This window comes from Sceloporus undulatus, chromosome 2 (genome assembly GCF_019175285.1).
Source record: "Sceloporus undulatus isolate JIND9_A2432 ecotype Alabama chromosome 2, SceUnd_v1.1, whole genome shotgun sequence".
Classification (NCBI taxonomy): Eukaryota; Metazoa; Chordata; class Lepidosauria; order Squamata; family Phrynosomatidae; genus Sceloporus; species Sceloporus undulatus.
Genome location: NC_056523.1, coordinates 194,537,832 through 194,563,199, shown reverse-complemented (window position 1 = coordinate 194,563,199; position 25,368 = coordinate 194,537,832). Strand labels below are relative to the sequence as shown.

The window sequence follows — 25,368 nt, the reverse complement described above, 5'->3', positions numbered from 1 at the left end:
TTGGTCATTGAATCCGACTTTAATTGAGAATCTTTCTGTATCTGCCCAGGAACTGACATGTAAAAGGCTCTTACTGGCTTTGGTGGGGGCCCTAAACAAGGTTATATACTAATTGGAATTCAAACAAAGTGCATAGAATAAAGAGTCATGGGAAAGGGAGGTTATAGAGGGCTGGGGGGGTCTTTGTGCCCTGACAGGCACAGCACCAGCCCTATGGTTGTTACAGGAATGGAGAGATCAGTCAGGAAAAGGTTGCTCCCTTTGGCCTTGTGAGGGAGAGCAGTCCATCTGCCCCAGAGGAGGCCTTGGCTGGGAGGTCATAGTCAGGAGAGAGGGCTCCAGCAGTGCCTGGTCCAAAGTCTCTTCCAGCACACTGCCAATTGGCAGGGAGTCCTCTTTTGCTCATGGTGTTGTAGTGCTGATCTAGATCCATCATACGCGGCTGGGCCATCTCAGCAGAGGTGCAGGAGTTGGTGCCAAAGGAAAGAAGGTTTTGTTCCATGTCTGGAACGTGTCTATACTACTGTGGGAAGTCATGCCAAGTTGGCCAAGGGATTCAAGCACATGTAAAGGGTAAAGATGTCAAGAATGCTGCATGCATGTGTGTAGCATTTGTGCCCAGCTCTGTGACAGTTATCTACAAATTATGTAGGAGCATGGAATTGTGTAATGGCATATAGCAGTAAATTGCTGCGGTGCAAGCCAGTGAGAGCAAACATAGGACTGTACATCTGTATTTGCACATGCATGTTTTAACACCTGTCCACAAATATGTGCATTCTAAATGTGCACTGAGAATCCATGCACACTGAAGGGGGTGGAATGCGTGCTCATGAGGGATACGTGAAGGGTTCAGGCAGTGAGGTCACAGGATTCAGTTTGGGTAGGTCTGTGAAAGGAAATGCAGTCCCACAATGACAGGGTGCTGAGGCATGTGTGTGAAGAGTACCCATGTGTCAATGTGCATGCGTGAATATGGACACTCAAGACATGCAGGGACTTCTCCAAAGTGAGGACACTGCATTGCTGTCTCTCCCTGTCACCACCTCCAGAGGAGCAGGGGCAGGTTGAGCTGTGGGATAGGAGGAGGGAGGGAGTCATACCCACTGCTCTGCTTGTGATCTGACAAACCCTCCAGGGGCCAAGCTCCAAACGAGCAACTCTATCCCTCCAAGGAACCAAAAGATTTGGATTTTGTGTGTTGTGTGTGCTCATGTGTGTGGATATGTTATGCCTACATTAGACTACTGGCAGGGCAAGTTACCAGTTCCAGAGCCTGCTGCTGGGACCAGATCAACTACTCCTGTTCCTGAGGGGTAGAAGGAGGAGGGTATCTCAGCTGGGCAAAAGCGCCCGGGGCTCACATGACTGAACAGCACTGGCATGACTTCTGCTTGCGCCTGCTCTGGCCCTGGTCTTGGCCTTCCTCTTGGCGGGACCCAGTGGACTGGAGCTGGCAGGAAGAGGCAGTGTTGGCAGAGGAGGTGGTGTAGGTTGGGGTCTCTTGACTTAGGGCTGCCTGGGGCTTTAGGATCCCTGTCTTGGGTTGTTTCTGGTCTCCTACAGGAATCTGTGGAGGGGCTACAGAGCTGTTTGTCTTGTTCAGCAGGGGCTGCTGCTCAGCATGTAGGTTTCCCAGGACTTCTGGAGTCTCTTCTGTGGTTGTTGAGGCCAAGCTGGCATCACCACCTTCTTTCAGTTCCTGGTTTGCCACAATGGCTGCCTTGCCCAAGAGGGATTGGGCATACTCTTGGCTGGATGAGAGCAAAACATCTGGAACGTTTGCTGTATCCTGCAGTATTGCATTTGGGACTTGACAGGAGGATGGGGCTTGGTCAGGCAGTGCAGGCATTCCTTCCACAGCAGATGGGGAGACCTGCTTTTCCGACAGGATCTGTGTTGCTTCTACAGGAGAAGGGGGCTGGCCCTGAGCAGAGGTTGGCATCTGCTCCACAAGCATTGTCTGGGCCTCCTTGGGAGGTGGCGTTCTGCCTTCAGGGAGACTGGGTGAATTCTGACTTGGCAGAGGCTCCACAGACTCCTCTGTAGAAGACCCACCAATCTCTGGCAGAGAAGAAAGGGTCTGTGCCTCCAGAAATTGGTTTTCCTGGTCCTGCTGAACTGGCAGGACCTGGTCTGGCCCAGGGACTGGAGTCTCTTTGGGAACCAAATGTTCATCTTCACCCTTGGAGGATGGGGCCTGGTCTTGAGGAATACTGTCAGCCTCTGGCAGAGAAGGAATCTGAGCCACGGGTGGTGTTGGTACATGGTTCTGAAGTTCTACCGAAATCTCTTCCAAAGTCATCCCTTGGGTATCTTGAAGAGAATTGACCTGATCAGGCAGAGAAGAAAGTGGATCAGGCAAAGAGGAGGTTATGTCTGGAAAAGACCCTTTAGCCTCCATCACAGAAAATTCCTGACCCTCTGAAGTTGAGGATATCTGTGAAGATTTCTCAATTTCATGCAAAGAGGAAGTAATCTCTTCTGGCAGGGATGTGAGCTGGTCTGAAGGAGGTGGTAGGGTCTGATCTGGCACAGAAGTGCTTTGTAAAGAGCTTGGGATCTGATCCAGGCATTTTGCATTAGTTTCATGCAGAGGGGATGGGATCTGGTCCAATGAGGAGTGTTTAGCTTCCTGCAAAGAAGTGGCCATGCCTTGTAATGAGGATGGCTTCTGTTCTGAAGGAGAGGAAAAAGAGTCCTGCAGAGATGATGGGTTTGGATCTAAAACAGGTTCCTGCACTGAGGATGAGATCTGAGTGAGAAGAGATATCTCACTTTCTTGCAAAGGAGGATTCTGGTTCACAAAAACTGAGGGACTCTGATTCAGCAATGACAAAACTACTGGCTCTAGGAAGGGACCCTCCATTTCCTGATGAGAAGAAGGGGTCTGGTCTAGAAGGGATCCCTCTGTCTCTTGCAGAGATGGACCTGGTTTCTGAATGACCAGTGAAATCTGTTCTGTTGGAGATGATGACAATATGGTCTCTTCCAAGACTTCATGCACAGGAAGGGTCTGGTCTGGAAACAGTGCCTCTTTGGGTGGACCTTGCAAATTCTCTGGTCTCTCTCCTCCTTGCCCCAGCACTGTGATCTCTGTTTCATGAGACTCTTGCAGCCCCTCCTTGTTCTCTTCAGTTGCTTGCTCAGATGTTATTGATTCTGTTGCCAGAACATCAGTAGCTACTGTGTCTTGGGCAGGCTCCACTTTGTTGGCACCCTGTCCTGGCAGTACTTTCTGCTCTGCTCCCATTTGAGCTGTCTCTTTGCCCAGTTCTCCATCTGACTGCTGTTTAGAGGAATCAAGGCAGCTGGTCTCATGCTGAAGGGGCTTGGAGGAAATTTGCTGATGCTCATCCTGTGACGTCGGGGACTCCCCCTCTGGGCCATCCCGTCTTCCAAGCTCACCATCCAGTTGGCTTCCTGAAGCACCTGGGGTTGTCTCTTGACCTGCGCCACTGTGAGGAGGGGCCATCCCACTCCCCTCCTCACACCCATTCCTCAAAGGCGTATGCTCCTCACACTCTTCTTCCTTTGTGATAGAGCTCTGTTTCTGCCCAACAGCATCCATGCTGCCCACTTCCTGCCCCAAATGGTCACGGATGACCATCTCCTCCACAGCCAGCTTTCTGTGGTGGCTGGGAGGGGCATCAATGGGATTTGGGCTCTGCAGCGTTGGCTTTGTGGCAGCAACAGCTTCCAGTCTTTCCTGATGAGACTGAAGCTCTCCACGTTTGACAACCACAGGATTCACCTTGTCATTCACCTTTTCAGGGCTGGATTCGCTGCCAAACACACCTTTGGAGAAGAAAAATAACATTATGTCAAACACTTAAGTCCCTGAATATCTGAACTTTCTTTAACAAAACAAAACATCCGGTCTCCATTCACTGCTGTTTGCACATATCTGCACCACAAGCCTATGCTGGCTGTATACCAGTCTGAAACAAAGTTGTCAACGTGACTACACTTCTTTAAAAAATAACTCTCTCTTTCAGAAACTGCCAGATTGGGAACAAAGATAAAACACATTTAATATAATTACAGCTTTTATGGTATTCCTGTAGCAAATATATTTCATCCAGTTACCTATTTACTCAGAGATAGAGAAAGGGCAATATCAGAAAGGAAGTGAAAAGAAAAAGGAGGTATTAGAAAGAGAAAAATAGGATGAAATGTTGTTTACCCCACCTAGTTTTGGGTCTGGCTTCACCTAGCAGTGGTTTCTGCTTTATTGCTCCCACACCCCCAGCAGTCATCCTTGACAGATTACACCAGAAGGAATGTGACCCTTGTAGAGAAATAAGTTTCCTCACCCCATTACAGAGAATTCTGGGTAGCATTCTAGCATACATAATCAGAATTCTGGGTAGGCCTCTTATCATCACTCTACATAGCAAATTCTTCTCCCTGCCTTTTAGGAAAGCTCTACTACCATTGTTGATCTTGTCAGTGAGGAAGAACCCTCTGAGAAGCTGCTTTGAGGAACTCACAGATTATATGGAAATCTGTCAGGGACAGCCATTCAGCATTTTTTTAGGCATCAGCAGAAGAAATAATGCATTGCAATATGACATGAAGAAGGGTTGGTTGGTTGGTTGCATTGCCTTCCATTTACCTGAATCAAAACACAGTGTGAGGCACAGCAACTCGCAAGGTTATCTACAGATAACTGAGATACCAATGCACACTGCTGGATCCAGGTTTTTCAGTGCTGTTGTTGCTGTTGTTGTTGTGTGCCTTCACCTATGGCAACTCTAATGTGAACCTATCATGGGGCTTTCTTGGCAAGATTTGTTCAGAGGGAGGGTTGCCTTTGCTTTCCTCTGAGGCTGAGAGAGTGTGATTTGCCCAAGATCACCTGGAAGTTTGGTCTCCAGAGTGGTAGTCCAAAGCTCAAACCACTATACCACATTGGCTATTAGGAAATAAAGCATGTGCAGAGTAGAATCTGATATTTCACTCAAGCAGCCTGAACCTAAACAACTACCCACAATGATGAACAATGCTAGAGTTTCCAATTTTAGAGGAGTCTAAAACTTACAGAAGCCTTCACTTGATCGTTTTTTTCTAATTATCACTTTGTTTCACTGTTACCTTTACTCTCAAAAGTTTTGAAATATGCTGTTTATGTATGTTGCCTTGACTTTCTTTCTTTTATTTCTGTAGCACATCCCTTTCAATTTGGATTTTGCCTTTTGCACTCTGCAGAAACAGCTCTTACAAATATCTCAAGTGATCCCCTTCAGGCCAAGTCTGTACTTATCCTGTTTGATCTTTGTACAGTCTTTGCCACACTTGATCATGTTCTGTTGTTGGATTCACTTCATGATATAGAGGTTACTGGTTCAGTTTTCAACTGTTCTGGGTCCTTTGTTAGTTTCTCGTTATACACTATATTTGGGTAATCTTATCAGTTCATATGGTTCCATAGCATCTTTATGTCGATGATGCTCAGTTGTGTTTTCCATTCCAGAACTGTATTACAGCAAGTCTTTCAACTATCTCCGCATGGATGCTTCATCATTGCCTAAAACCTAACATGGCAAAGACAAAACTACTTATTTTCCCTCCAAAACCTTTTTTACAACATACATTCCTCCATCACTGTTAATAATGTTCCCATTTTTTCCTGTGAAGTAACATGTAGTTTTGGCTTTCTTCTTCATTCTTGTCTTTTGTTCCTCACACTGAGGCAGTAGCAAAGTCGTATCATATTTTTTTCTCTCTTTATAACTTTGCCAAAACCAGACTTTTCCCTCCTGCTTTCTCTGCTAAGACATTAGTTCATGTCTTGGTCATTCCCATCTTGATTACTGTAATAGTATTTTGACTGGTCTTCCATTATCTCATCTTAGTCCTCTGGTTTCCATTCAACATTCTGCTGCTAAGATTATCTTTTTGGACCATTGTTTTGATCATGTTACCCCACTTTTAATATCTCTTCATTCATTACCCATTCCTTCTAGGATTCAATACAAGCTCCTTGTTTTGATATTCAAAGCCCTATACAACCTAGCTGCCCCTTAATGTTCAGCCCTTATTTCTTTTTTGCACCCTGCTCAAGCTCTATGTTCTAGGAACTCTAGGCTTCTGATTCATCCAAGGGTTTGCTTTTCCTTGGTTCAGCTTCATTCTTTTTCACTTGGTGCTCCCTACTTTTGGAATTGCCTCCCTGAACATTTGTAGACTGCACTCCCTTGTTACATATAACTTTAAGTTAAAAATTTATTTTTCAAAGCTTTTGGAATGTTAGTTTAATATTGCTTTATATGTTGTCTGTTTTAATTATATGCATGTGTTAGTTTGCTTTATATTATACTGTATTTTTGTATTTTATCTGGGTAATTTGTTTTACAATTATCTTATATAGTTTTATATATTTATTATTCTTTCCTCCCCTCCTCCCCGGTGTATGTATGTGGACCCACTTTTTTGTTGTTTTACTTGTACATCAATGGTGCTATATAAATAAATGAATAACAACAACAACAACAACAACAACAACAACAACAACAACAGGATCAGTTCTAATCCTATGCGATCTCTTGTGCCACTGACAACTGTTGGAACTACAGGCTGTAGTACCATATCCTCCAACTGTTCCTGTTCGACAAGGACAGTCTTATTTAATCCTCTTTAGTCCTTTTCCAGCTGCTTTTTAAATGTCAAAGTTTCTCTCTCATCCTCTCATTGTCCCTCTTTGTTCCTGGTTTATTCAACTGCTACAAAATGAATTCAAAGTGCAAAAATAATTTGAGTTTAATTTACTCATTGTGAGAGAGGAGAGGAGAAGGCAGAATTTTGTCTTTCCTGTACACTCTGGCAAAGTAAACAGCTGCAGCACCTCCTAATTTCTGTGCTTTTTTGATCTCTTGGATATGTAAGTCCTAGTTTTCATTTGTGAAACACTGGAGGGTACACAGTACTGGTCTTGGCCAGTTGCACTGAGGGCACCCACATACAGCAGAGTGAACGCCAGCAGCCTTTTTCTTAGAAAGAACCAGAGTTTGACCTCTGGAATCCTCCATGGCACTTTTCAGTGCATCAGGATCACTCATGTTAAGAGATGGGTATTTTAAGAGTTCACCCAGTAGTCTGCAGAGAGCTATGCCTGGCCATGTCTCATGAGATCACAGTCAAAAAGTCTTTCCTGCCATCCCTATTTTGGATCTCAACCTGGAGTGAATCCTCTCTGAACCAGTGTGGTCTCATAGTTAGTGTATTGGATAACGTAAGACTAGGGAGAGCCAGGTTCAAATCTCCACTGAGTCATGAAAGCACTGGTAGGTCTTGGGCCAGCCACTCTCCCTCAGTGTGAAAGATTTCATGGATTTGCTATGAAAATAAAATGGGGAAGAAAAAAGCCATGTATGCCACACTGAGCTCACTGGAGGAAAGATGGGGTATAAATGTTAACAAGCAAACAGCATATTAGTCATTCATTCTGTTTTTGTCAGTTATGAAGTGGGACAAAAGTATCCCCACCCCGCCCAAGATATTTCTATATTGCTTTTTCTTCCAAATATTCCATAAGCGATACAGGGTCCTATCATAACTTACCAAGAGAATTCTCACTTTTCCTACTCTCCAGTACCTGCGGTCCCACAAGGAAGGCTGCCCTCTCACACTTTAAGCCAATATTTGCAGCCAAAAAGTCCAGAGACCTGCTCAGTTAAGACATTTACTTTTCAATGAAAGATGAGATTTTCAGGATGCCAAGTTCTCTGCCATTTCTCTCTAAGGTCTACATCTGTGGAAGTATGGACACAGGCCTACTTTTGCCCTTTGCCCTCTTGCTTCTACTGGATAGCAGAAGCTTCAGCCACAGACCTTGGTTAGGGCTCCATCTGAGCACCTGGCCTGTTCCCTTACTTAACAGTAGACCTTGTCTCTTGCTAGTACCCACCATCTCCTGACATGTCTCCATTTTGCAGTTTCTCTTTGGCAGCTGTCCTCACAGCTCTCTTGGGTGGGACAGGAGCCAACTCAAGTCTGGACCCAAGGCTACTTCTCCCTGTAAGGAATTCATTAAGTCAGATTCAGAAAGAGTTGCCAGGCCCATTCAGGGTCCTAAATCCAAGGGCTAAATAAGCGTTCTGCTGATGCACCCTATTTGTGATGCCCAAAACAAGTAAGTTGAAAAGCAAACCCTCCAGGCCATAATACACAACTGTGGGTTGGTTTAGCAGGGGGGGGGGATCTTGATCTCAAGAGAGCTCTGGTGTCACTAGAAATTAAAGAAAGGGGCAGGAAAGAGGTGAGTTTGGTGATATGGGTCAAGGAATGGATTAAGGGCAATGTACGCTGCTTAGTTAAATGAAGGAGATGAAGAAAAATGGAGATACCATGTTGGGATGGGCTGAGTAATGGCTGAAGGTGAGATAAAGGCCTGTTACAGACTGCCAAAATAAAGCTGCTTCAGGTCTCTTTGGAGGTATGCTATTTAAATGATGCATGGGTCCTAAGAGTCCGGAGGTCGGCCCAAAGCCACACTCCCTTCCTAAGCACTGGAGTGCAGCTTTGGTGCAGCTTTCAGATTCTTAGGATGCATGCATCATTTAAACAGCATACCTCCAAAGAGACCCGAAGCAGCTTTATTTGGCGTCTGTAACAGACCAAAGATTGCTTAGTGGCCAGTTCTCCAACACCTTCATCACAAAGGTAAAGAGAAACACAGCTGAACCAGGCTGGAAAGTCCCATGATTATGTTTTTATCTGAATGCCCTACAAGGCTGTATCGCAAGTTAAGAGGTACTGTATATAAAGTCCGCTTTCCTCACCTGTTGTTCCTTAGAACAAAGAGTCAGAGTATTCAATGAAAGTACCTCCAACCCTCAGAGTCCTTTTACAGGAAGACTTTTCAGCTGGGCATGTGTGAAAGTTCTGATATACGTTATGCGTAGTAAGTTACAAAAACACCTGAGGAGAAGCACCTTGGGAACTCTTTGGCTCATAGGCGTTAAGCAGAGTTCAGGGCCCTTTTTTGTACCTTCATGCTTTCCGCAGGCCACCCAAAGCCCCAGCCCCCCTGCAATGTTTTTACTTTTTTAATGGCATTTTTTAAATTGAAATACACCAGCAGTCCTGGAATCCTCCAGGAGCATCAGATCTAATTCTGGAATCCCCCACAAGCAGATCCCTGCTATGTAATCTACAACAGATTCGACAAGTCTCAACTGGAAGCCACCTTCCAGTTGTGATGTCCGGCTGATTCTGCAACCAAAAATGATACATTGCGGCCTCTGCAGATGGAAAATTGGCCCCTGCACCTGCCACAGTTGCTGAAACATGTTTTAGGTTATTGTATCACACCTGGCTGCAAGAAACTGGGTAAAGCGAGGGTTGAGCAAAAGCTTTAGCTGTGGGGCAAGATGGGACTGGGATTTCATGAGTCATGGAGAGAACACAGAAGCCCAGTGGACCCACTCAGAAGAGAAGACCACACTTTTGCACAAGGTGTGATGCTGTGTTTCAATGGAGTTTGTGCACAAGATTTCCCAGCTGAACAATCCCACTGTGATAAGGCAGTTCAGAAAATGTCTATCTTAGCATACGTGACAGATAAACACTTACCGTCAGGAGAAGGTGAAGATGTTAGAGGCCTGAGAACAAAAGAAAACACTTTATGGCAACAATCTTCAAAGAGATCACATGTGAGCCAAATCTGTTATTCACTTCCAAATTATTCTTTATTCATCTTATTTTATAACCATGCCATTCCTCAAATATGACTTTAGGGTGGCCTAAATGGGTTCCGTTATCTTCAAAATCCTGCAAACTAAGCAAGACTCATGATGAAGACGAAGTAATGTTTGTAGAGTTTGAGGCCAGCTTGAAGTACTGGTACCATGATCAGTGCAAACAAGGCTTTTCCTTCCCCAAAACCAAAGTCTTCAGTGGAGAAGAAGACATGCAGCAAAGCCAGGTATGGACAATACAGGTTGCCCAGCGCCCAGGACATGACCCATACATCCCATCTCTGTTTCACAGAACAGTTTTGCAGTGGCTTTTAAAATGCTTCCTTTTAAGAATAAGATATGGATAAGTATGTTAAGTGTGCTTTGTTAAAATAATAGCAGCAGTAATCAGTTTAAAAGCAGGGGTCTTCCTGAAATACAGATGACGAGTCAAGAGGGACAGCTGACTTAATCATATCATTTTCTTTATTTTATTTATATGATGTGTGCATGTGTGTGAATTCAGCTTTTACAGTATTTTTAAGATCAACACCAGGGTTGAAAATACATGCAGCCTATGGGCCACACCAAGCCTCCAAGGTCCTTTTTTGTGGCCCCAAACTTTCTGAACTTCTGAACAAACCTTACTAAGAAAACTCTGTGATAGATATGCCTTAAGGTTGCCATAGGTCACAAACAGAATCATAGAATCATAGAGTTGAGAGACCACAAGGGCCATCCAGTCCAACCCTAACTGAGAATGCACAACAACAATGTAATATTTATTTATGGTGTGTGGCTTTTGCATAAGAATTGGGGAGGGGGGGGATCAGTGAATATAATGAAGTTTTCCTAGAGGTTTTATTCTTCTTCTGGCTGGGTAGTAGTTTGTTGCTGGACCCAGACTGAATTTTTCACTTTTAAAGCCAATTTCATATCACAACCTGCTGCAGCTTCTATTTAAACATTACCCCTGACCTCACTCTGAGACTGTCAAGCTCCAGGGGTGTCACACTGGGATGGAGCGAGATTGTTTCTTCTGCTGCTCCAGAGACTAGAACACAGAACAATGGCTGCAAGCTCCAGGGAAAGAGATTCCAACCTCAACATTAGGAAGAACTTTCTGACAGTAAGAGCTGGTCGACAGTGGAACACACTCCTTTGGAGAGCAGTAGAGTCTCCCTCCTTGGAGGTCTCTAAACAGAGGCTGGATGGCCATCTGTTAGGATGCTTTGGACTATGATTCTCTGCATGGCAGAAGGAGGTTGGATGGCCTTTATGGTCTCTTCCACTTTATGATTCTAAGCCTTCTTGTCACATAGTGGCTAATGAGGATCTGAGTTCAGGCATCCCTGCAACTAAATCCAAGCTACAACCTACTGCACTAGGAGCAACAACCTTTGGACCTTGGCTAATTTCAAAAAGTTTCTGCAAGTCAGAGTTACAAACCCCTGGCAAGAACAACTTGTCACCTGGCTGCCAGCCTGCTGGGTGGGGAGGACGAAGAGAGGTGCAGGCAGGAGTTTTGCAGAAAGAAAGAGATGGTCTTGCTCTTATTTCGGTCTGGCCCAGTCACACCCAGCTGTGTATGACCAGCCTCAACAAAAACAAAGGTCTCCACCCCTGCATTACACATGACCAGCTCATTTCATAGTACAAACAGACAAACCTGACCCATACACCCATAGCCTGTGACAAGCAGATCTTTGTTAACCACTATTTCAGAGGTGCTAATCTTTCTGTTGACACTTTGAGGAAATGTCTGCCGAAGTCCTTTACCTAATCTACATTCCTGCCTCCTTTTCACCTTCATCTGCATAGCTTCCCCAGTCAATAGTAATGCTCTTTTAAAAATCTAAGGCGGGATACAAACTGCCATATAGTAGTACAGGATACGTACTAGGGTTAGGAAGGGGCGGTGCTTCTGCACCCCCCCTAACCCTAGTACGTATCCTATACGTACAAGATGGCGGCGCCCCTTCTACTGGTGCCGCCATCTTTACATACTGGACACATAGCGTCCAGACGTGTCGCGGCGCCTATAACGTCGCGAATGCGCCAGCGGCGCTTCGCGACGTCATCAGTGCGCCGCAAGAAGAAGCTCCGAAATGGAGCTTCTTTTTTGCTCCGCGCGGGAGTCGCGCGGTTTGGCTGCTGCGGCTCCTGTGCGGAGCAAACGGCGGCGGCGGGGAAGCGCCGCAAAGCGGCAGTTTGTATCCACCTAAGTTTTCTTCCACGCATCCATCATAAATGGTTCATCATTTCCTCTTCAGGCCATATCATCCCGCCTAATATCTTGCTGTTGGTCATTACAGATACCAACCCTAAGGTGAAACTATCATGGGCTTTCTCGGGCAAGATTTGTTCAGAGAGGTTCACCACTGCCTGCCTGAGGCTGAAAGAGAGTGACTTGCTCAAGGTCAGCCAGGTGGATTTCATGGCTGAGCAGGGAGATTTTTTAACTTGGTCTCCAAGTGTAGATACGTACTCTTTATGTCCTTTTTTAAGCAGGGGAAATGTTTTCTTCACTCTCCAATAGAGCTCCTACTTTTCTTCTGAAACATTACATCTGAAGTCATCTGACAATTTTGCTCCAAAGCCATAAGTGAGTTGGCCTAAGCATTAGTGCTGCTTAATTCAGGCTATAAGATCTGGGAATTACAATCTTAAAATGTAACCTTTCCCAGTTCTGGCTTTCCTGAGGCTCCTTTATCACAACAGAATTGATAGAATCAGGGAGGGGAGCAGAGCAAGGACTGACTCACTGGCCAGCTGGATTTCTCATTTGGGAGTGGCTGTAGCCTGAAACAAAGGAATGGCAGTCATTCTACCTAAGTTGCTTTTCTCACAGGCACCTAGTAGGACTGTTCTTAAGTTAGTGTAGTTAGTGACCTTGTCAGCCTTATCTTAAGCAGGTTTACTCAAAGTAAGCCCTCCTCGTTGAGTGCGACTTCCTTTCTTTTGGGCTGAAGCCATAAAAAGGTATAAAAACACTTGTGGCTGCTTTGCATACTCCAGTGAACTGAGCTAATCAGCTGTGCATAGTGTTCATCAACTGGAAGATACCAAAATTCTATTAAAAACAAAATCCTTTTGCATTGATGCTTTTTTTTTACCAATAAGGTAATCAGGATATCCAATATTGATCTGAAAAATCTAGAAAAGCTTCTCAGCATAAGTACAATCCAGAATAACTGGATACCCACAGTCCTGAACCTTTACCAAAACTGAAATCCGCCTTCCTTTGAAACTTTCTATCAAATGCTAAACCAAGGGGGCATCTACCTTGTAGAAATAATGCAGCGGGCACCACTTTAAGTGCTGTAGCCCCATCCTATGGAGGCCTGGGGTTTGTAGTTTTACAAGGCCTTTGGCATTTTCTGCCAGAATGCCAATGCCTACAAAAAGTACAAATCCCGGGTTTCTGTAGGATGCAGCCATTGCAGTTAGGTGGTGTCAAACTGCATTATTTTATAGTGTCGATGCACCACGTGAGTCTTTTTAGATTCTAAATTACCGGAAGAAGATCCAAGATCTAGATCCTAAATCTTACAAATATGTTGGTAATTCTATTATAATTGAGAAAAAGAAACATGGACCAAAAGGCTAGGAATGCGTGGGAGAAATATCCACATGGGTGAGTCTGAATTTAAATATTATTTTTAATTTTTTTAAAGAAGATTAAATATTCTTCCCTATTCTCTGCCTGGTGATATAAAGGCAAGGCTAACTAGTCAGAGCTAACCATAGCTGTTCCACAGAAGCTGATCAAGCTGCTCAGTGTTTTTAATGGGCCTTTTTTGGCCCCAAATTATGATTTATAGGCCTGTTACAGACAGCCAAAATAAAGCTGCTTCGAGTCACAGTGGAGGTATGGTGTTTCAATGATGCATACGTCCTAAGAGTCCAGAAGCCACACCAAAGTCATGCTCCAGTCCTTAGGGCTGGAGCGTGGCTTTGGTGCAACTTCTGGACTCTTAGGACGCATGCATCATTGAAACACCATACCTCCACTGTGACTCGAAGCAGCTTTATTTTGGCTGTCTGTAACAGGCCATATAGATGGATGGGGGGGGGGGAGGACTCCATACATATAATCATATCAGGTCTCTTACCCAGTAAAGTCTTCTGCCTATGTAGTAAAGATACTGTATATCCCTACGGCTATCATTCTAACAAAACTATCAGACAACATAAATATATAGATAAAGACTGGGAAATCAGCTAACTCCCTATCAACTAACTCTAAACTATCAGATAGATTAGCGGAGAATATTTCAAACAATAAAACAGCAAACAAAATAAAATCAGTCAAACTCAGTCAATTGGTCAAACTCCTCCATGCAGTAATGGAGGGCGAATGTTAAGAACCAATATTTCACCACTAATAGTGATTTAGAAATAAGTACATTCCTGCTGAAACTCTGACCTTATCTACCTGCCAACAGTGGTGCCCAAGGAAGACCTCATAAGGGAGGGATCGTAACTCTGGCAATTGCCAGCATCCCCTACTACTGGCTATGCTGGCTAGGGATGATGGGAGATGTGGGCCTTAAATATGTGAGGCTAGAAAGGGTATAGTCATTGGCTAAATAAATGCTGTTCCTTAGAGAAAGTATGTGCAAACCTTTGGGATCATATCCAAAAGAGTCAACAGTTAACAAGGACAGTGCTGGCTCTAGGAGTGGATCCTCCATTTCCTGGTGGGGGGAAGGGATCTGGTCTAGAATGGATCTCTTTGTGTTTTGCAGAGCCAGGCTTTGATCCTAAAGAATCAGATTATTGCCACACTGCAGAAATAAAGCAGATTGACACCACTTTAACTGTCATGGCTCCACCCTATGAAATCCTGGGACTGTAGTTTGGTGAGATATTTTGCTATTTTCCCTGCCTAGTGGTTTCAGAAAGTCAATGCTACACTAGCTCAAAAATCCTGCTGGTACAGGGAGTAACAGTTGGTTGGTTTATACCTCCCCAGTGCCATCCGGTGATGACTGCTTCAACTCCTTCATCGCTTCCACAGACTCCTCTGGCTGCTGGCGTCTTAAGTGAAGCTCTGGATTATCCAGCTGCTGCATCTGAGATTGGAGACTTCAGAGACAGAAAGAGACAGCCATTATGAACAATGTTCCAAGCCCTTGGCAGACTGTCAACTAATGAAAAGCAAAGCATCCTGAAGCACATGGTGGTCAAAATCCAAGGCCTACATCCTTACTGAGGCACAGAGACACTAATCAGAGCTTCTCAGGGGACTAATGGACTTTGCTACCATTATTTTCTCCCTGACTAGCTTCTAGATTGGTTCGATCCAATGCTGCTTCTGAAGTATGTTCTGATCATCCACAGCTGGTGGGACCTAAATACCCTAAAGGCACCAGATCCTGTCTGATCTTGGAAGCTAAGCAGGGCCAGCCCTGGTTAACAGTTGGATATGAGACCACCAATGAATACCTGGTGTAGGCTACATTTCAGAGGAAGGAACTGGCAAAACCACCAGATTATTCCTTGCCTAAGAAAACCCTATGAAATTCATGTGGTCGCCACAAGTCAATAGGTGACTTGCAGGCACAAACATCCCTTTCTAGGATCAATTGGTCTTACAGTGTTTTAAAATTATATTCTGTGCTGAACACCTGAACTGCGAACACCTGAACTGCGACCAGGAATTGTTATCTGACATTCTTCACTTGGACAAATCCAGGTTGTAGCAGAGGCAGAGGAAGAAATCTAGGCCAGTATCAGCTCTGTTGGGAAGCCAGCTCTGTCTGGCTTTACTTCTGGTTCAACTATGATTTCACAGCCATTCCAACAGGCTTAACATAGAAGATAATACAGGAACCACAAGTACACTATCCACCTAACTGGGAGGCTAGATGGTTCCTCCTCTTTTTCAGGTTTTTCCTTGCCAGCCAGTCATGAAAAGACCAACAACATCTGGCTACATTAAGCGATGATTCCAAAATGTATATAATATTAAGAGTTGGTGCCCAAGTCTTCTAGTTTTTCTTTTCTCACCCCGTCCATTTCTCCTTTTGTGTTATGTCTTCTTAGACTGTAACTCTTATGCCAGCAACTTCCTCCTGTTTATTGATTTGGAAGTTGCTCTGAAAAACTTTTGGGTTGAAGAAAAATGAGGAAGAAACCCAAGCAACTCTGTGTGTGTGTGTTTTTGTAAAGACCCTCAGTTTGGCACAGAGTAACATCACTTTGTAGGTGAAGCAGAGTTACAGATGACACCAGCCTCTCCTGTCCTCCCTGAACCCCATTTAGTTTCCCTTTTTGCACTCCCTCTGGGCTGCTGCTAAGAGAGGGCGATTTAATCCTCAGGAGCATTGCTGATTCATCATTCAGTTCCACTCCCCCAATCCCCATCCTCCTTCACTTCAGCTCCCTCAAGCCAGGCAGTGGTTTCAGGCTTCTTTGTCATGGCTTTTTCTTTTTTAGTCTAAAGCATCTTATTCTCTTCCGGAAAGGAGAGTCACAGAGGCAGGAGGGGAAATGCAACATGCCAGCCAAACAGCCCTTCTCAGTGTCCTCTGGGGACCTCGGTGCCATCATCAGCTTCTATCTGTGGCTCCAACCAGAATAGCACCTTGTTCTTGTTATTATTTATACATCACCATCAGGGTAAAGAGAACAAATCTCAGCCTGACGGTTTTGCAATTTAAAATTTGGCACAGGAGAGAAAGAAGGAATTGGAGGCAGGGAAGAATGTGCATCACACATATTTACTTCTATGTATGCTAAATACACTAGGATGGAATGACAAGTGTGTGCCCCTATCCTTTCCCCCAAACATTCAACTACACTTCTCATAACTCCAAACCATTGTAGGACACCAGGCTGGGGAAGATTCCACTAAGACATGAGGAATGGATAATGTGGAAGGTCCTTCCAAAAGGTTCGTTTTGAAAAGAGATTTAAAGCAGTATACCTCAAGCTATGTGAAATAGGGAGCCAGCAATTGTTTTTTTCAACATGCCAAGGACCAGCACCATTGTGCCCAATGTGCCCAATGGCTATAATTATTTCTTTCTTTCCTGGAAGCACTAGGAACTGGCAGCCAATGGCTCAAAGACCAGGACCAGTCCAAGGACCACCACTTTGAGTCGCACTGATTTAAACAAAGTAAAGAACGTGGGAAGATCACAGAGATATTCTGAGAGACAGTCCCAGGCATATGGAGCTGGAAAGGAGGAAAGGATGGAGTTGTTTTAAGGAGCAGGACAGCTTCAGATAGCTGAGGGTAGTGGGACTTGGAAAAGGAAGGTCAGAGGCAGCATTATTTTAAGGTCAATTGTACTATGAGCATTCATTCAGTGTTACACTCCCGAGGTGGCTGAAACTGAAGGCAGATTATCAGTCTCCTTAAATCATCACCGTTTAGCCATTCACAGGCTGGGCAAATAATTGCCTCTGAATGCTGTGCGTCTTTGTGCTGCCCTTGAAACAGCTACTCTGCTTCACCTACAAAGTGATGTTACTCCGTGCCTTGCTGTGGTGAGCAGAAAACCTCTCTGAGCTGTTCTCAGTGTTTGCTCACCCCCAGCCCACCATCCCTATGACACACCCACCTGGACAGATCTTCTTCTAATTCTTGGATGCGACTCTGTGCCTCCCAAACCGAAGAAGACACGTGATCGCTGTCATCAGTGGGTGCGGACAGTCCCTCCATCAGCCACCGATCACGCAGGGATTTCCTCTGAGAGGAGAGACAGAGAATTCCTGTATCAGCTATCCTGGATCAGACAGGCATGCGATGAGGAGACACGTGGGCTGTCAGAATGCATCAAGACCAGACAATCATCTTTCAGCCAGATATGCATGCATGCATGCATGCATGCATGCGTGTGTATGCACAGACACTCAGGTCAAGCATTCAATCCTAGGCACATTCAGCTGTAGCCACCCACACCTGACCATGCAGACATACCCATTACACATAAAGCTACGTGGCCTGAAAGCAGATGCCGGAACACACCCACTAGTGCAAATACGCCACCATAACGCTTGCAGAGTTTCCCTCCCTTCTTTTCTCTCTCTCTCTCTCTCTCTCTCACACACACCCACCATCCACACTAGCCAAGCATTTGCACACAAAGGGCCACCAAATCGGTAGTTACCATGCCCACACCTTGATTTTTAGGTGCCCAAGCAGGGACCCCAGATTATTGGCACATATGAGAGCTCAGGGTTATTTGTACAGGATTGGAAGGGGCACCTTCTGAAGCCCAGAGCTTCTTATCACATGTGTGCGTGTGGGTGATATCGGTGTGCACGAAGAATACAGGTGTGCATGAATAATACTAATAATACTACTACTAATAACTATTATTGTTGTTGTTGTTGTTTCTTTACCCACCTCTCCCCATGGATTGAGGCAGGGGACAACAATAATTAACAGGCAACAATACCAGTGTGCATGAAGAACACCAGTGTGTATGAAGAATACTGGTGAGCATGAAAAATACTGGTGAGCATGGAAAATACTGGCACACATGGAGAATACCAGCGTGCATGAAAAATACTGGTGTGCCTGAAAAATACCAATGCACATGGGAATACTAGTATGCATGAATACTGGTGTGCATGAATTATTATTATCATTATTTCTTACCCACCTCTCCCCATAGATTGAGTTGGGGGCAACAATAATTAACAAACAACAATACCGGTGTGCCTGAAGAATACCAGTGTGCATGAAAAATACTGGTGCACATGGAGAAGAATACCATTGTGCATGAAGAATACCAGTGTGCACAGAATACCAGTGTGCATGAAGAACACCGGTGCACATGGGGAATACTAGTATGCATGAAGGCAACTGGTGTGCATGAAAAATGCTGGTGTGAATGAATATTATTTCTTACCCACCTGTCCCCATAGATCGAGTCAGGGGGCAACAATAATTAACAAACAACAATACTGGTGTGTGCATGAAGACTACCAGTGTGCATAAAGAATATCAGTGTGCATGAAGGAAACTGCTGTGCCTGGAGCATACCTGGGCGCATGAAGCACCCCGGTGCTCCTGACCCCCCTGCCACTCCCCCCTTCCTCCTCCTTCCCAGGGACTGGAGAGATGCCCTGCCCCACAACCTGGCCCCCCTCCTCACTGAGCCCACCGCCTATGGCACCCGCAGCCCCCCACTTGGGCTCCCTAGGCTTCCCAGAGCCACCGCCTCCATCCCTGCCTAGTGGTCCATCCATTCCTGCATCCCTGGGCTGAGGAAGGATGCTCTCGCCTGCCTTACCTTGAGGCGCTGGGCTCGCAGCCTCTCTTCCTCCAGCGCCCGGCGGGTGGCCAAGATCTGCTCCTGCAGCCGGCGCCGCTCCTGCAGCAAAGGGAAGGCAAGGGAAGGCAAGGGGGCCGGAGAAAGGTTGGGGGGGGAGAGGAGGAGCCGCCCTGCAGTGGGGCAGACAAAGGGGCAGGGCGGTTCCGAGCCCACGTGGGCTACCACCAGGACAGCCCTGGCTCCAAGCCTCAAGGAGCCTTCTTCATCCCTGGCTGGCACCTTTCTTTCCCCATTCCTCCTGCCCCACTCCTTTGTGTGCCCACCTGGCAAGAAGTCTGGCTGGCTGGCTGGGCACCCTTTCCCCCCTCTCCTTATTCCCCCCCAACTCTTCCTCCTCCCTTCAGTGGTTCCCAGCTGGCACTCTCCCTCTCCCCAGGTTTTTCTTTTTCTCTATTAAAGTCCAATTAAAATAATATCATTTTAAAATGCCAAGCCACCCACCCACCCAAAGCCCTTCTCAGGGTGCCAGCTGCCCCTGTGCCAACCCTTCTTGCCCTTTTAAAGGCAACAAAAGGCTATGGGGTGGGGAGGAAAGACATGGGGAGGCAGCTCCCCTGGCTGCAAAGGTCCTGCCCTCTTTTAACTCTTCCCCAGGACAGTTTGGGTTTGTTTGGGGGTTTTTGGTTTGGTTTGGTTTGTTGTTGGTTTTTTGATAGGTTTCCATTGGATCTGGGATCTTTTCAATGGAGTTTAACACATGAAGGAGATTGGGAGGTTATCCCATGAATATCCCACAAAAACCCACGTAATTACACGAAACGATTTCACACGACGTCGCACAAAAGCCACCATTAAAGTGGTCACAAAGAAGCATTAACACATATCTTTTTACTTTCAGGATTTCAGCGACAGTGCATTCCCAATATCACTTCACTTGCGCAATTGCATATGATAATAATTTGCGCAATTACTCCCCATTTCCTCATTTGTGGGATGCTTTAAGTGCACTTTAATCTCTCTTTAATGCTGAAATTAGCCCCAGTGTGATAAACTCCAATGAGAGATCTGAGAAAGAGATTTGTTTTATTTATTTTCTAGAAAGATTTCAGCAGGGTGTCCAGATGTCCTCTGCACAGCAAAGGAGGACAAGACACCACAAAATGGAGGACATTCAAGAAAAAGAGAGGATGCCACCTAATAGAATCATAGAGTTGGAAGAGACCACAAGGGCCTTCCAGTCCCACCCCCTGAATATAAATATAAATTCAAGTTGTTGCTATTCTTGTTGTTGCCTGCCTTCAAGTTGTTTCTGACCTATAGCGACCCTAAGGCAAACCTATCCCAGGTTGTTGGGGTTTTTTGCAAGTTTCTTCTGAGAGCTTTTGCCATTACCATCCTCTAAGGCTGAGAGAATGTGACATGCCCAAGGTCACCCAATGGGTTTACATGGTCGAACCGGAATTTGAACCCTGGTCTCCAGAGTCCTAGTCCAACACTCAAACCACTAGGCCACGCTGGCTCTTTGAGAATCCTTTGAGTACCCTGGTGTGAAAATAGTCTGGTCTTTAAGGCTACCGCCACAGTTTGCACAGTAGCCAAAGCAAGAAGAGCAACAACAAAATCAGGAAAACAACCATTCAGTCTTGGAAAAGGTCCTTTTTGGTGCCACAGTCCCCAGAACGTCCAACCTGCATGGGGATGCTGGGAGCTATAGAACAACAACGATGACAAACTCTAAAAAGCTTTGCACAACAAGAGAGTCACATGTGCCCTCTGCAAAACCCTGTCAACTATCGCACAATTGCTTTATAAAACAATTATGGTTTGCACAAACAAAACCAAAGCCCAATAATTTTGTAGACCATGGGCTCTAATGCACAAAAGTGCATGTCACAATTAACCTATTTGTTTCTTTAAGATGCTCACCCAGACAAATCAGGTCCTGGTGCTTTTCCTGAAACTTTCTTTTGGTTTTAGATGTGAGATGGCAGTAAGAGGTGTGAATCTGCCACAAGAAGCAAAGCCTTGGAAGATGATGGGATTGTTAGTGAAGGCCCACTTGAGGAGAAATAATCTCCTGTCTGCTGACTGACGCTGGGTAGTTTGCAGTTACATCCTCATAAATCCCTTCTGTACAAACATACCAGTCACAAAGCACTTCCATCCATTTTCCTGATTCAAAGCTATTATTTATTAAGTAAAAGAGCCAGCATGGCCTAGTGGTTTGAGTGTTGGACTATGACTCTAGAAACCAGGGTTTGATTCTCAGCTCTGCCACAAAATCCGCTGGGTGACCTTGGGCAAGTCACAGTCTCTCAGCCTCAGGAGAAGGCAATGGCAAACCTCTGAAGAAATCGTGCCAGAAAAACCCTATGATAGGTATGCCTTAGGGTCGCCATAGGTTGGAAATGACTCGAAGGCACACAACACACATATACACGCACAACTGCACCTGCCAGCACTGGAGAGGTGAGATGGACGTTTCCCTTTTATTCTTCCCTTGTCAACCAAATGCTGGAGAGAAGATGTCAGCTAAACATTTGCTTCCTTTGTCAGCACAGCTGTCCAGCCCCTGGAATACAAGCTTGTGCATCAAAATGCCCTCCAACTCTTTAACTACTGAATCAAGGCTGACTTAAAATAGTACATTGTAAGCCATCCAGAGAATTTTTGTTAGAAAGCTGACCAGCAATGCTGTAAATAAAATTATTAAATAAAGAGCAGGGAGAGGTATGTTCGGCTGCAGTTTGGGAAAATGGGTCATGTTCTGGCAGCTTTCTCCCCCAGGTGTTTGGGGGGGAGTGTCTCCATCTCCCACCCTTAAGCAAAGTCTGTCCTTGTTGCGCCTTATGTTTTGTATTACCAGAGCAGTTATGTAATGCTGCCTCTCCTCCGAGCTCCTCAGAGCTTGAGAAAGTGACATTTTTGGATTATGGTTCTCAAATCTGCCCAGCCAGCATGGCTAGTGTCCATGCTAGCTGGGGGATGTTGGAACTACAGTGGGTCCTCCACATTCACTGGGGTTAGGGGCACAGGACACCTGTGAAAGTGGAAAAACCACAAATAATAATACAATAATAATAATAATAATAATAATAATAATAATAATAATAATAATAATAATAATAATAATAATAATAGAATACTGAAAGAACACCTGTCTAGGAATCTCTAGGTCCTCCAGTGTAACTCTGTGGTCAACATCTGCCACAGATTGACCATAGAATTGCACTGGAGGAGCTACAAATCCCTAGTGGAGTGTTCTCTCTAGGAATCTCTAGGTCCTTCACTGCGACTTTTGGTGGAAGTTGACCACAGAGTTGCACTGGAGGACCTAGATATTCCTAGAGAGAACATATTAATAAAATCCATGAATAACCAAATCCGCAAAAGTCAAATCCGCAAATGTGGAGAGATGACTGTATAATCCAATGCTGTGTTTTCCTAGATCTGCTTTCTGTTTTGAAGGAGAGCACAGCTGCATGGCTAAAGCCCACTTGACAGGGAGTAAGATCCATTGAAATCAAATAGGATTTAGAGAATCATCATCATCCTATTTATTTATTTATTTCCCACTCTTTCCCTTAAATTGGAATTCAAGACTGTTTACAGTTATTTAAAAAATGAACAATACAGTACATATAAAAACATACATTTAAACATAAAATACCCATTTTACCATAAGTGAATATGAAAATGGAATGAAGCCATTCACAACATTAAAACAGTTTGAGCCTACACTTCAAAAGACAAACTGCAACTGAAAAGAGAAAATGCAATTAAGACCATTTAACCCTCAGCCCATTCTTTTTAAAAACTTCCTGTTTTAAAAGCCTGCAAGAATAAAAAAAAGTCTGCCTGCTGATGGATTGTTCTCTTAATCTTTGTCATATGGATTCAAGCCTTTCCCGACTTATGGTGACCTTAAGGCAAACTTATCTGGGGTAATAAGCATGCAGATTTCCAGATGTTGAACTGCAAACTCCCATCAGACCTATCAAGCATAGCCAGTGGTGAGGAACACTGGGAGCTGCTGTCTATCATCTCGAGGTCCATATGTTTTCTACCTCTGCTCTGTGGAAACTAAGCCCAAGTATCTGAAACATCTGCAAGCTTTGAAGTTCTGAACACTAGGCCCATTGGGGGCCACCACTACCTATTATGAATTATAGCACAGGCAATGTGTTCACATTGCTAAGATTGTTTTTGAAGTAGATTTCTTTCTTATTTAGCGGTGTAGGGCACAACTTTGTTTCAACTGGATAAAAATAATATTGTGAAACATACTTTTTATTTTGTCGTGTCCGGGATGGAACCATGATCTTCAGACATGCACAGGCGTGCCAAAACATGCATGTGTGAAATGTTCAATTACGATATACTAATGATACATGAATGGATGTGGAATGCAACTGCGTTTCTCTTTTGTTTTTATATCGTCATTACTGCATGATTGTGTGGCTGTGAAAATATTGATTGTTAGAATGCTAGGTTTCCATTATCCTCCTATTGCGCGACTGTTGTAGAATTGGCCCTACTATGATAATCTCCAATGTAACTCCTGCCCTATGGCCCAGCATTCTCTGCTTGAGGCGGCTGCTTCACTCAGCCTTCACCCTGCCTACAGACCCTTCCCACTTTTCAGCAAAACCTAAGCCTAAAGCAGTTGACTCCAATGAAGTGTGTGTATGGGGGGGAGGGGGGGTTTGGTAATATTAAGGATTGAAGAGCCGGTTGTACACAGATTTGACCCACAAGCACAACCCACAAGAATCCTCCTCTGAACAACCCTCTTGGAGAGAAAATGCACAAGAGCAGGGAAGCTTCCACTAACTGAGAATCCCTAGTCCAAGAGATTATTATTATAATATTATTTTATATATTTGTATCCTGCTTTTTTCTCAGAAATGGGACTCTGAGCGGCTCACAATATTAAAAGAACAATATCATTCAAAAGATAGAAAAGTGGTATAGTAAAATAGAATTAAATTGTTATGATATTAAAATCATCTTTCTGGTCTAATGTGGTGAGGATTATGGGCCACCAGGAGCTTGTTTGGATTGCCTCAGGCTGGCCCAGTGGTGCAGTGGTTAAATGCCTGTACTGCAGCCATTCACTCAAAACCACAAGGTTGCGAGTTCAAGACCAGCAAAAGGGCCCAAGCTTGACTCAGGCTTGCACCCTTCCGAGGTCGCTAAAATGAGTACGACTGTTGGGGGCAAATAGCTTACTTGCTAATTAGCTTACTTGCTGTTCACCGCTATGATCTTTGGAATAGCGGTATATAAATAAAACAAATTATTATTATTAAATTATGCTTACCAACCTGCATTAGTGACTGGGCATATGAAAACAAGAAGTGGTGTTTACTTTGGGTTGATGAATGAACGCTTAGTACAAGGGCCTGATCTCTGATGGAGTGCTCCATGTGCCTCCATGGAGGCAACACCTTCTGTGCACAAAAGCCCAGTTGCTGTTTACAGAGTCTCTGCATGCACTCGAGTGCCCTGCCACCGACACATGGCTGTGGATGTGTCTGCTGCTATTCACGTCCTCAAGGCTCTTGCTGCTATTTGTAGTCCCCATCCCCACCGCCCAGATGCCCTGCAATTCTCCCTCTTTGTGCCCATAAACATCTGCTAAAATATTTCTCACAACAATCAGTGTTTACTACAGTTCCTGGCATGCACCATTCATGACAACATCCCCATCTGGATGCGTGCGTGTGGCTACACACACAAGGGCAGCCTGGCTGCAAAGCAGACACCCACTTGAGCTCAATTTCTTCTTCTCACCCCCCTCCCCACCAGCCTAGGCAGAGCTCCAGGCCTTTCTCCTTCTGTTTGGTTCAGGTTGGAGTGCCTGCCTGGTGAATAATTCATTTGTTTCAAGATAGGATGAGCAAAGGAAAGAGAGCTCAGGTTACCTCTGGCTTGCTCAGTGCTTCCCACCAAACAGGGGAAACAGCCTGGATTTAGCCCAAACCTGACACTCCATTAGGATCCAAGGACTATGACTCTATCCCATCTTCTCTTCGCCAGCTCTACATAAATGGAGAGGAGACTAAACTAGTTTAGTTTAGTAGACATGTGCGAATTAGATAAATTAACAGCTAGATGGAATAATTAAAATATGAATACTACAAAGAATGGACCCCTGTTATGGAATTTTGTTTTAAAAAAAAGATGGGAAGATCAATGTATAAATGACATTTTTAATTACTGATCTTATTAGAAGAAATACTGTTTGAGGCTTAGGACTATATGCTGATCAGAAGTCTGGAATAATGGGCTGTATAAGTGTTTTATGAAGTCATATGAATTTTGGAAGTACAGTGGTCCCTCCACATTCGCTGGAGTTAGGGCAAAGGACTCCCGTGAATGTGGAAAAATCGCAAATAAAAAACCACTGTTCTTTTTACCTGAGAGAGCACATGTCTAGGCATCTCCAT

General features: G+C 44.7%; 2 protein-coding genes across 2 annotated transcripts in view; one reads left to right on the top strand and one right to left on the bottom strand.

Annotated features, from left to right (window-relative positions):
- ALKBH7 (alkB homolog 7) overlaps positions 1-25,368 on the top strand; it is a 511,499-nt gene that overhangs the window by 317,569 nt on the left and 168,562 nt on the right. The gene's annotated exons all lie outside the window — the stretch shown is intronic.
- Positions 1-25,368, bottom strand: PALM3 (paralemmin 3). The gene is made up of 6 exons (XM_042452021.1): positions 25,339-25,368; positions 18,935-19,015; positions 17,255-17,382; positions 9,577-9,605; positions 7,910-8,017; positions 1-3,798 (listed from the first exon to the last, which is right to left on the bottom strand). Exons 1-6 carry the CDS (start codon positions 25,366-25,368, stop codon positions 1,361-1,363), a joined length of 2,814 nt encoding a protein of 937 aa, XP_042307955.1. The 3' UTR covers positions 1-1,360.